Source organism: Octopus bimaculoides, chromosome 11 (assembly GCF_046866305.1).
Source record: "Octopus bimaculoides isolate indiv1 chromosome 11, ASM4686630v1, whole genome shotgun sequence".
Taxonomy (NCBI): Eukaryota; Metazoa; Mollusca; class Cephalopoda; order Octopoda; family Octopodidae; genus Octopus; species Octopus bimaculoides.
In genome coordinates, this window is record NC_142938.1 from 54,916,517 (window position 1) to 54,929,968 (window position 13,452).

The 13,452-nt window shown below is 37.3% G+C and overlaps 1 protein-coding gene across 5 annotated transcripts in view; it reads left to right on the plus strand.

The window, feature by feature from the left end:
• LOC106874566 (ligand of Numb protein X 2) overlaps positions 1 to 13,452 on the plus strand; it is an 84,462-nt gene that overhangs the window by 42,925 nt on the left and 28,085 nt on the right. For all 5 annotated transcript variants that reach the window (XR_016243681.1, XM_089360050.1, XM_089360048.1 and 2 more), the window contains one exon: positions 9,243 to 9,335. Coding sequence is in view for 4 of the 5 variants with exons in the window: in XM_089360050.1 (XP_089216176.1) it covers positions 9,243 to 9,335 (93 nt within the window). In the remaining variant the exon portion in view is untranslated. The remainder of the gene's footprint in view (positions 1 to 9,242; positions 9,336 to 13,452) is intronic.

Sequence of the window (13,452 nt, forward strand, 5' to 3'; positions counted from 1 at the left end):
CCCTCTCTCTCTCTCTCCAAACAGGGGAAACAGAACTCAAAGTATATATATTTTTTTATTAACCCTTTGTAGGGTGGCGGGACTGGAATTACACAAAAGGTCTTTGGGGTCCCCTTTTATTTTTGCATATTTCTGCACTATCCATAAAGTAGCATTTGTTTAATCTTGTATATATGTGTAAGTGCATGATACAGAACAAATTTAGCACTTTTTTTTATAGTTTCATAAACTATACGTATGGCACTAAATATGAAATAAAAACTAAAAGAAAAAAGTATATCGATTCATACCAGTACAAATATGAAGAAAATTGACTTATAGTTCATCAGAATATCTGAAAAAGAACAGAAAAAAAATTTCATCGAAGGCCAATGGGGTCCAGTTGGACCCCAGTGACCATATTTTATGCTATAACATCCATATAACTGGAAGTTTTTAACTCAAAATTTGTATGTGCCTACATAAACTATTGCCAATAAAAGTCATGAGATCTAAAATCACTTAAATAAAAAATGTGGAAGTTGCATAACTTTTAAAATTTGCTGGGATTCCAAGGGACCGCACTGGCCCACGATGGGTTAATATTTAGCAGAACCAACAGAGTGATACCAGAGTCGAGAGTTTTGTGCATTGGCACTGACATCGTTCGATAGTTGTAAATAATTATCACTGTCATACAAGTAGTGTCATTCATTTCCAGTATTCTGTGGAGAGATGTCTGGCGATTGGGAAATATTACCTTGCTTGGAATCAGGTGAGGGTTGGCGATGAGAATGGCATCTGGCCATAGAAAACCTGCTTGATAAACTCTGTTCCACCCATACAACCTGAACGTTAAATTGATGATGATGATGATGATTTACTAATTTCCTGGCCTTAAGTTTTTCATTACTTCTCACTCACACTACTATCTTTATGAAAAAGAAATCATGTTCTTTTATTCTTAGTGCTATTCTTCCCTTCACTAATATATTAAACATTTTTTTCTAAATTGGCTATGGTTTTTATGCTTGTGTTGTTTTTCCATTCCAGCATTGGTTTAATGTTGTTTTATTAAAAAAAAAAAAAAAATGGAAAAAATAACTGTCTTTACTGTAAACAGTGTGAATTTTATTAAATAACTTTTCTTACTTCTAAAGACACTTGTGTTTACGCTGTGAAATATATTCTTTTACTTATATACAGTCTCAGTCAAAATTAAAAAAATATATATCTGCATATAAAGATATATACACATATGTGTGTGTGTTTACATGTATGTGTGTGTGTTTTATATAATATGCATATAGGTATATTATGTATATATCAAATGTGTATGAATAAATAGTCTGTGTATGTATATATATATATGTGTGTGTGAGTATTTATTTGTATATATATATGTTTGTATGTTTATGTGTGTGTATATGTTTGTATGTTTATATGTGCGTGTATATGTTTATATGTGTGTGTATATGTTTGTATGTTTATATATATGTGTTTATATGTGAATGTAGATATATGTATCTATGTATGTGTGTGTGTGTGTGTGTGTGTTCATGTGTGTGAGACAACCGTCTTTTAGTTTCCATCTGCCATGTATATTTTCAGGGCTTTGGTGGGGACACTTATCCATGGGGCAGTAGTTGGGAGGTTTGCTTCTCAACCACATCATTTCAGATTTTGTTCCCCTGCATGATGCTTTGAGCAGGTGTCTTCTACTGTGGCCCTGGGTTGACCAAAGCCTTGTGAGTGGATCTGGTAGACAGAAGCTGAGGAGGCCCTTTGTGTGTCTCCTTGTCTTGACATCTCACAATAGTTATGAATGAGTGCCTCTTTCATACAAGTGGCATCCTTTATTTCCAATCTTCTGTGAAAATATGTCTGACCATGAGGGAATATTACTTTGTTTGAAATCAGCTGAGAGTTGGCTGTAGAAGATTTGGCTCAACAAATTCCGTCTGACCCATGCTGCTGGCATGGAAAAGTAGGCATTAAAAATGACTGTGATACCTTTATGTTGATGCACTTGGCAAGCTGTGGATTGATCTTTATTGAACTTTCCAGTCCTACTATAAATATCAAGGAAGCATATTCAGCTTCTTGTCAAACCTAGCAGAACAGATTACCTTCTTGTTCTGCAGTGAGTTTGGGTTCATTCCCATTGACATATGCTATTAGTATGTCAACATTGTATGCTGCATCTTTTGAAATTCCTGTTACTAGTTTTAATTGTTGGAGTTCTTGATTGTTTACATCTTTGAACTTGTCAATGTAAGCTGCATCATAGATTTAATCTGTGTATTCTATTTCCATTTTGTGGTGCATCTATGGGATTTGATGTTTAAAAGCTTTAGCAGTCTCTGCTTGATACCTGAACCGAAGGTGACAGAGATTGGATGTCTCAGTATTTTAACAGTGAAAAGGACCCTAAAACTCTTGGATGTTTGAAATACAATATATTCCTACTATATTGTGACCCACATGCCATTACACTCTAGCAATCCAAGTAGAGGTTGTGCAGGCTCGACCATTTACTGTTAGAAGATCTTGAAATGAACTTGAACCTTGTACTTTGTGGGGAGGAGTTACAGGAAGAAGCATTCATGCTGACTGGGGTGTACAATATAATCTCTTCTTGATATTATCAAAACTTGTCAGATTGGCTTTCAGCAGGGGCACTTTGCTTTCTTCATCTCCATTCCTTGTTGTTCCATGTATAGTAAAACAAAATATGATGGTGCAACAATGGTTTTGCAAATGGACCATAATACTGGCTCAGCTTGAAAAAGCTGTAATCATTATGTTTCTTGGAATTTATGTTTGCTGTATAGCAGTTGTTTGAATAAAGTAAACCACTTTGACCATTTAACTAGTTGACAAGTTGAATGCTAAGATATCTTCATGAAAGTGTTAGCCTCATTGCTCCTGACACATCGTCTCTGCTGCAATTGAGGGACTTCACTATGGCTATTTTGCTTTGTTAGAAAACCATTGCAGCATCATATACCTTGACATATTCACAAATTGCATTTAATTATGTAACTCAAAAATGAAGTACCCATTAAATGCCTTGACCAAGAATGCACAGTAGTGAATTAGCCAGCTGTTGTTCTTTTCATGTTGTCCAACCATAATTTAGATACCTCTACCTTTTGGTGTTCTTCTGTAAAAGGGATAGCCATCTCCACCTGTTTGGGTCTCCTTGATAAAAGGAAACTATTTAGTACATTTGTTGTCTTCCGTATAAAGTGAATTCCTGTTGATGATACTTTGGGGAGGACTATGAACCAACTGGGTTTTGATAATACTGAAGAGTTCTTTCCCCTGGCAAGTGTCTGGTAGCTCCTCAGATCTGATGGAATCAATTTGATTGGACTGACTTGTTAACGAGATTAAAATGTGTGCATGTACCAGGCCCTCTTTTTCCATGGCATTAGTGATGAAAAAATCATTTATAGCAAATTATTACATAAATAGCTACACTTGGTCATGGCTAAAATTTGAACTCACATCCACAAAACTTGACTTTTTAAATTAAAAGGCTGACATATTAATTTCTGACATGCATAGCAACATTATCGGTAGCAGCTCTGCATTAATTAAGACTTGACTTTTGCTAATCAGAAATAAATAACAAGAGATAGCTAGATAGATAAGCAGGCAGGCAGGGAACTCTAGTAAGATTGAGTTGGTATAATTAGTAAGAATATTTTAGATATTTATTTAGGATTAGAGATGTTATAGAACTTTCCTTATGGGATAACAACAAGTCTGTCATTAGTTGGTTTAAATTAATGAGAAACATAGCTGTAAGTTTACTCAGACTTTTACCCATCTATAACCAGACCTCTGCTATTAAAAGCTATGGATTTCACTAAGGCATACACACCCACCCATTAGTGGCTCAGATACTGATACCATCCTGCACACCAGGAAATCATTATTTTTAAACAATTCTTAGTTGAGAAAAATAGGAATAATTAGTTTGATGTACAACAGAATTATGCATAGTTAAGATGCACCTATTCTGGATTCTTTACACAAAGAATTTCAAAACTTAAGTACAGGTATATACAGAGATGATGGACATATTAGTATCTGTAAAATTAATGGTCATGAGCTTGATAGGCTTAAGAAGGATCTGATTGTGTTTATCCAGTTTATGAGTTTAAGGATCATAGTTGATACAAACCTAGTAGTGTCAACTTCTTAGATATTATTCTAGATTTAGAATCTAGCAGGTTTAGGCCTTACTGCAAGCCTAGTGAAAGACTGTTCTATCATCATCATCATCATCATCATCGTTTAACGTCCGCTTTCCATGCTAGCATGGGTTGGACGATTTGACTGAGGACTGGTGAAACCGGATGGCAACACCAGGCTCCAGTCTGATTTGGCAGAGTTTCTACAGCTGGATGCCCTTCCTAACGCCAACCACTCAGAGAGTGTAGTGGGTGCTTTTACGTGTCACCCGCACGAAAACGGCCACGCTTGAAATGGTGTCTTTTATGTGCCACCCGCACAAGCCAGTCCAGGGGCACTGGCAACGATCTCGCTCGAAAATCCTACAGGAGCCAGTCAGGCGGTACTGGCAACGGCCACGCTCAAAATGGTGCATCTCATGTGCCACCCGCACAAGAACCAGTCCAGGGGCACTGGCAACGATCTTACTTGGCTTGCCGGGTCTTCTCACGCACAGCCCATTTCCAAAGGTCTCGGTCCGTAGTCATCGCCTCGGTGAGGCCCAATGTACGAAGGTCTTGCCTCACCACCTCAGCCCAGGTCTTCCTGGGCCTACCTCTTCCACGGGTTCCCTCAACTGTTAGGGTGTGGCACTTTTTCACGCAGCTATCCTCCTCCATTCTCACCACATGTCCATACCAGCGCAATCGTCTCTCTTGCACGCCACAACTGATGCTTCTAATGTTCAGCTTTTCTCTCAAGATACTTACACTCTGACGGGTATTCACATTGACATTACACATCCAACGGAGCATACTGGCTTCATTCCTTGCGAGCTTACGTATGTCCTCAGCAGTTACAGCCCATGTTTCACTGCCATGTAGCATGGTTGTTCGTACGCATGCGTCATACAGTCTGCCTTTTACTCTGAGTGAGAGTCCCTTTGTCGCCAGCAGGGGTAAGAGCTCTCTAAACTTTGCCCAGGCTATTCTTATTCTAGCAGCTACACTTTCAGCGCACCCACCCCCACTACTAACTTGGTCGCCCAGATAGCGGAAGCTATCGACTACCTCTAGTTTTTCACCCTGGAATGAGATAGAAGTTGTTTCCTGTTTGTTTGCAGTCTTTATTGCACCTGAACATCTGCCACAAACAAAAACTAACTTGCTAGTTAACCTGCCTTTGATGTTGCTGCACCTCTTATGTGTCCATAGCTTGCACCGGGTACATCTTATAGAGTTACTACCTACTCCTTTTCTACATACTGAGCAGGGCCATCTACCTGAAGGGGTTTGTGTTTTATCTACCTTCCTACTTATTAGGATTTTGGTTTTAGCTAGGTTGACTCTAAGGCCCTTCAATTCTAGACCTTGCTTCCACACCTGAAACTTCTCCTCTAGTTCTGATAGTGACTCCGCAATTAGGGCAAGGTCATCAGCATAGAGGAGCTCCCAGGGGCAACCTGTCTTGAACTCCTCTTTTGTCTTTTCTTTGTTACTATTATCAGACTGCAGTCATGCTGGGGCACCACCTTGAAGGGTTTTTAGTTGAACAGATCAACCCCAGGACTTTTTCTTTTAAAGCCTAGTACTTATTCTATTGATCTCTTTTGCCAAACTGCTAAGTTACAGGGATGTAACCACACCAATGCTGGTTGTCAAGTGGTGATGGTGGGGACAAGGACAAACACAAAAACACACATACATACATACATATAACACACACACACACACACACACACATATTCCACGGGCTTCTTTCAGTTTTTATCTACCAAATCCACTCACAAGGCTTTGGTTGGCCTGACGCTATAGTAGAAGACACTTGCCTAAGGTACCATGCAGTGGGACTGAACCTGGAACCAAGTGAATTATTATCATCCACCTTGTGTAAGATCTCCTTTTTGTCAGTGGATGAGGCAACCTTCAACATGGCCTCATCTTACTAAAACAATGCTCTTAGAAATTGTGGGTTCTCTGAGCAGATCCATTATGTAGACAATAAAAATAAACCCAGGAGATTTCACAGAATTCAGACTAGAAAGGATTTGTGGTTCAGTTCAACATTTATTATGAATGTTAGGGCTAATATACCCAGGGAACTCTTAAATTTAATATCTAGGCATGTTTCCAGGTAGCATAAGTATTAGAGAATATTTGACTGAAGTATCCTAAAAGTTGTAAGCACTTTGTCTTGGTTAACCAACAGAATGTGAGAAGACTTGCTGAAGCTAATGGAAAAGAAAATAACCTTATATCTAATTGTACAAACCCTAAAAACTGCCTCTTAAATGGCGACTGGCTGACCAAAGAAGTTGTATATAGATATAAGGTTTAAGTTGATAATAGACTTGTATAAAAACTCACAGTGGAGTTAGAGAAAGCAGCTTCAAGATGAGGTTTTATCTGCACAAAATTTCTTCCAAATATCCAGAGTATTGGTCCTCAATGAATCTAGTCAAACATGTATGGCAATTGAAAGAAGCTGATTCAGTTCCTTTCAAAATGTTCTGGTCAGTCCTAGAAAAAGCAACACTATACAGACATGGGTTCTACTATTATTTCTTGAAATATTTGTTATGTTTCAGTGAGAAGTATTTTATGCTTTTTCAGTGTAAATCAGCTTTAAGCTGAAAATCTTATTTATTGAACAGACATTTTTCAAATCATAAATATATACATATAACCGTTTCTCCCTACTGCATATTGTTACTCTTTTTATTATTATTTGGATATGTTGGATGTGTTCTTATCTTATTATTGATTCCCTCTGACCATCCCATTTGATCCTTGTACAAATTTTTTTTTTACAGTTTTTACTTTATATGGCTTTCCATTGATCAAGTTATAAGTTATACATATGGTTTTGGCTCTAAACAGTTTTATGTTATTTTTCATACTGGAAATTATTGCACCAAGTTTGAATTTATTGATTTGTTTTTTCCATGTCCTTATTTACTTTTGAAGTCATAAGTCATCCGTTTTACTTTAAATCAATTTTTCTGCGTCTGTGTTTTACACACACACACACATAGGGCAAGATTTGAAAATTTTCGAGAAGTGATATTGCAAAATCATGTTAGCTTTGACTGGATATAGTTTGGCTTTATACTACAATGCGGAACTACAAGAACCGGTTTCCTTGTGAAGAACTGCAAAAAATGTTAATGTAAACTAAACATTTTGCCTTTGCATTTGTTGACCTTAGACTGCCAGCTGTATATTCTCTTTTCTCCTTCTTCTGACAGCTGTTTGGGCAGTGAGTGATGTGTGCAAAGTAAAGATCAATATTGAATACTGTGTATTTTGTATTCATTGACCAGAGCTGTTGTCTTCCTCTCAGTTCTCTCCAACTTGAGGGTTTCTATATGTTGATGGCCTGATTGTTGGTGAAGCATATATCAAAAGACCTTTGAAGAATTGTCACAAACCAAAAGTTATAGTCTCCAATCCAAAGTTTTAGCAGTTTATATGCATCATCATCATCATACGCCTGTTTTCCATGCTGGCATAGGTTGAATGGTTTGTCTAGAGCTGGCAAGTAGGAGAGCTGCACTAGGTTTCAGTCTGATTTGGCATGTTTCCTATGGCTGGATGCTTTTTATGTGGCACCTGCACAGGTGCTATTATGTATCACTGACACGGAAGCTTTTAATGTGATGCTAGCATGGGTGCTTTTTACATGGCACTCAAATATTTATTCATAACAGAACCACAAAATAGTTTGGGGGCTGCTACTTTTGTTGGTTAAAAGTGCAGCTGTTTTGGCATCAATGATTTGATGCTGACTTATTTGACATCAGATGTTTTAATGCTCCCCTTGTTCTCTCTCTCTTCCCTGCCCATTCCTCTTCCCTGCCCATTCCTCTCCCCTGCCCATTCCTCTCCCCTGCCCATTCCTCTCCCCTGCCCATTCCTCTCCCCTGCCCATTCCTCTCCCCTGTCCATTCCTCTCCCCTGCCCATTCCTCTCCCCTGCCCATTCCTCTCTCCCTCTCTTTCTCTGTTTATGTGTCTGATCATATTTCTCTTCATGTGTATAAGGAGAAGGAAAGTGTTCATGCCAATTGTGTTCAATTAATAACTTGTAATAGCTGTCTCTCTCTCTCTCTCTCTCTCTCTCTCTCCACCTCTCCCTCTCTCCATATGTATATTTCTACTCGTGTGCATATATGTGTTTCTCTCCAATACCAAATGTAATGTTGCTAAAACAGGTTGAATATCAAAAGACACCCATGCCAAATTGTCAGCATGTGCACTGTTCTTATTCTGATGCAAATGGCTGATGGTATGAAGCATGTGTAAGATATGGGCATTGAAGTTGGAAGAAAGTGAAGGAGAACAATCATTTGGATATGTGATGTTATTTTGCATGACAGCCAGAACACAAATGAACTTAAGAAGACTAAGGAAAATGTGTAAAGAAGTGATGTGATTAGATTATAGAACACTGGGCTTTACAGACAAGTTGAAACAAGATTAAAACAAGTAGAGACTGAGTTTTTACACTCATACAACTATGGAAAACTTATGTTAAAATAATACTAAAACAGAAGAAATATTTTTGTCCCTACTCACTTCTACACTTCTACTCACCTCATATCTTGAGGGACTGCCTGGACACCCCATCACCATGCTTCATTTCTTTGGAGATGCTACTGATTCATTTTCAGTCTCTCCTCTAAATCTGAGTAACAATGTAGTTCCTTACTCTGCTCCATCCCTTTCTCTCATACTTTAATCCCTCATCTCTTTGCATGAAGACCCCCACAATCTCTCTAGGGTGTTGTAGTCTTGTGGGCTGCATAGCAACCTCACTAGTGCCAGTGGCAAGAAACAAAGCACCCAGTTCACATTGTAAAATTGTTGGCATTAGGAAGAGCATCCAGCTGTAGAAACTGTACTGAAGCAGACATTGGAGCACAATGCAGTCCTGGGACCCATCAGACCGTTCAGCCCTTGCCAGCATGGAACATGGAAAATTAAATGATGATGATGATGTATTTTGGTGAAAATATTCTACTCACCTAATATATTTCATTATGTTTCATGTATAATTATTCTCATTTTTTTCTTTTAGATTGCTAGATAAATTATTGGTTGTTTGTCCCAATGTGGATTACTGTGAAGATGTATTGCCCCGCTCAGAACTTGAAGCTCATCTTTTGCACAGGTTAGTTTTTGGTTTTATGCATTTCATTTATATTCTTTTATTTTTCTATTTCCTCACATACAATTTATGTGCAGACATGGCCATGTGGTTTAGAAGTTCACTTTGCAACCACAAGGCTTCAGGTTCAGTCCCACAGCATGGCATCTTGGTCAAGTATCTTATTCTAAAGCCTTGAGTTAATCAGTACCTCCTCGTAAGTGAAATTTGTTGGACTGAAACTGTATGGAAGCCCACCATGTGTGTGTGTATATTTGTCCTCATGTCTCTTCACAATGATACCACTTGGGCAGCAGTACCATTTACCAATGTCTGTTGGTTTGCTATCAAGAACATCCAATCATAAAAAATTGCCTCAAAGTGTCTTATTCAACCCATGGTAAAAGTGGACATAAAAATGAAATAAAACAATTCTTTTATTCGATTTTAGTCATCAGTCTGTGGTTATACTCTACTAGGGGTACTGCTTTCAACGGTTTTATTCAATCGTATTTTACCACAGTATGTACTTGAGTCTGGTACATTATTTATTTTTATTTAGTAAAAGGCTCAGTTGTTTGCAATGTAAAGGAATGTAGCTTGGTATGCTAATTTAAAGGTCTGCCCAGAGATATAGCATAAGACTTCCACTAGGTGCCATGCAGAGAGACTGAACCCAAAACCATGTGGTCAGGAAGCAAAATTCATACCATACAGCCAATAGTATAAATGATTTAAGTTAGTGGTTCCCAGCGTGGCGCCAGTCTAATGATTGAAACAAGTAACAGAGGTAACAGAAGCCAAAATAATTAAAAAAAAAAAAAAAAAAGCTAACAGTGTTTATATCAAAATATTTAAAAGAAATAAATGCTTCATAACTATGTGGTTTTAAGTTCAAATTCACTATGCAATACCTTAGACAAATGCCTTCATTTAACTTTTATCTTTTGCTTGTTTCACTCATTAGATTACAACCATGCTGGGACACCACCTTGAAGAATTTTAGTCAGATAAATCGACACCAGTACTTATTTTCATCATTTTTTTAAAACCTGGTATTTACTCTATTGGTCGCTTTTGCCAAACCACTAAGTTACAGGGACATAAACACACCAACACTAGTTATCAAGTGGTGGTGGAGGACAAACATAGATGCAAAAACACACAAAGACCTCTCAGCTGAGGGAGGGAACTTAGGGAAGTGGCTGTGGTTAGAGTATAATATAGAGACAGGGATGGTTGTTTTACTACAGAGGGATGCTTGGTTACCTCAGTAGGATGGAAGAGGAAGATGGGGCGAGAGAATTAGAGAAAGATACAAAGACAGTCATAGTGAGAGAACGAGAAACAGATGGTATTGGAGATGTTCCATAAGAGTGTGAGGGGAGATGTTTAGAGATGGGAAAGACTTGACTGTAGACATCTCCCTCTATTCCTTCTGTACTATGTTTGCAATTAGCATTCCTCTCTGCAACAAATTGTTGAAGAAATTACTTTGGTTAATTTTGTTTATGTCATCTTCAAAATAGGAAAATACTTTACTTTTTGAGATATATTCCAAAACAGCTTTGGGATCATATTAGCAATATAGTCCTTCTGGTATATTCAGAAATTGATTTACTAAATATAGCATGCTTAGAAACGGGCTGTAATTATTTTTAGGTAGGAGTAGATTTCATGGAAGCTCTTGTAACATATTCGAACTACTTCTTTATTATGAGAAATAATGATGATGTTGATCATTATTTAACATTATGTTCCATGTTGGAATGGTTGGATGGTTGTTCTATTCTTAATTTTATTATTCATAAAATTTCTACAGGAATCCAAATTGATTTGATGGAAATCATGAAGCTGTACCTTCTATTTTCTTCGGAAAAAGGAATGGTTTTTGAACCAGTGATATGAGTAATGTGTTTAAAATGTTCAAGGCAAAGGGAAATCACAGAAGGATAGAATTACAAAGCAGAAAAAAGTTGTTTCCGTTATTTAGTGATGGTAGCAAATGACATTTAGGTAGGTTTTGGTGAGGATTAAGACAGGGTTTAGCAAATTCAGTTGGTGGGGTGAGATTTTGCAGTGGAAGAGAAAAGAAAAGAAAAAATGTAAATTAGTGGAAAGAAATGAAAAAAGAAGAAGAAAAAAAAAAGAAGCATTAACAGTAAGGGGAAGCGGGTTGAAAAATCACTTAAATAGATTTATCTGATTTGAGTGAAAGATTGTAGCGATTGAAGTTGACATGTATTTCAGATAGTCATATCATCATATGCTTGATCAAATTACTTAATTATCAATTAGCGATAAAATTATTTTGGAGTGGTTATAAGCTCTTATACAAACATATACTTCATTGATGAGTTATCAGTTTTCAACTGAAATTATCATCTCAAATGTCTCTAATTAACCAAAATACTAGGAGCAATATCAGGAAATTCTTAAAAAAGAAATACTACCATATATTTAAATTAAAGAGTAGGGAAGTGATACCTACCTAATTTGTTTTGAGCCAGGTTTTTAAGTGTTCAGGTGTGTAGCAGTATCTGGAGAATGGGAGTAGGATGTGGCTGTGATGCTACCTTTATGGGTATGTGTATGCATTTTGTGCAGGTCTGGGTAGGCTGTGTTAACAAGAGCTTAAAAAGTAAAAGTACTTAAAAAGTGTGTGGGAGGACTGTTCCTTATGATATGTTGAGTGGATTTGGCAAACGGAAACTGAAAGAAGCCTAATGTGTATATATAATAATAATAATGATAACTCTTTCTACTAAAGGTACAAGGCTTGAAATTTGTGGGAGGGGACTGATAGATTATATCGACTCCAATGTTTCACTGGTTCTTAATTTATCAACTCGAAAAGATGAAAAGTGAAGTGACCTCACCGGAATTTGAACTCAAAACAAGAAGACAGAAGAAATGCTGCTATGCATTTTGCTTGGCATGCTAACAATTCTGTCTGCTCACTGCCTTCGTATAATAATAATAATGATAATAATTATCGTGTATATATATATTTATATATATATATAATATATATATATTCTCTGTGCAGTGCTGTTGCACATCAGCAAATAGACTACACTATTTGCATATACACCACAAATCAGTGATCACAATTTGTTCCGAGGTAACTTGAGTACACAATGCTGTAAAGCAAGAGTTGTATTGAAGAAGCACATCATGCCACTGGTCAGGTTGTTTCAGCTGGATATCCTCACTGAGCTAGTGTGTTTGCTGAATGTAAAGTTATACATTGATTATGTAGTTGTTTTCAGGCATTTGTTAGTGAATTAATCCTTCCCAGTCCCACCAAACACAGACCATTGTCTTGCATAAATACTGTTCTGGCTTTGTTCAAGGTGTTTCTTGATTGTTGTGACTCAACCATTCTTTCTTCTGCTTCATATTGCCATAAGGATACCGTTTTTCTTTACTGGTAATAATGAGGTGAAAAAATCTGTGTTTATGAGTAACTCAGTGTTGAGTGAGCAAACTGGCTGCAATAAAGGAACATTGGAGCTTTCTCTTTCATCAGGAGCACGTGGTACTCATGTACTGAGTTTTTGGACCTTACCCATCAAATGAAGCTGGTGGATAATGGCATCATAGGAGCATCTCATCTGCTGGGCCAATTCCATAATGGATTGGTGTGGATCTTCATGGATGAGTTTGTTCAATCAATCCTCATTGAACTACACAGGTTGACCGGAACACACAGCCTGTGAATTTGTATCTGCCCCTACTTGAAGTATGAAAAACAGCACTTTTGCTGTACATCGCACAAATGTCTTGAGTAGCTTTGGCAGTTTTGGAACCTTGTTTGAAAGTTAACAGAAGCATGTGTCAAAAGTGCACCCTTTTTTTCTACTTGCTACTCCATTGTCATATGTTTCAAAAGAGGTAAAATTTATTCAAATTGTGAAAGCAGTGGAGGAAGAATAGAGCTACAACACATCCCCTGCCTTAAACCAGTATGATGAAGATATTTTTCCTGTTAATTCAAATAACATAGGAAAGAAATGATTGGATTTATCAGACAATCCAATACTTTGCTTGGAAACAGGTGAGGGTGGGCAACAGGAAGAACGTTTTGCTATTGAAAATCTGTCTCAATGAATTCCATCCAAACCATGAAGCATAGAAG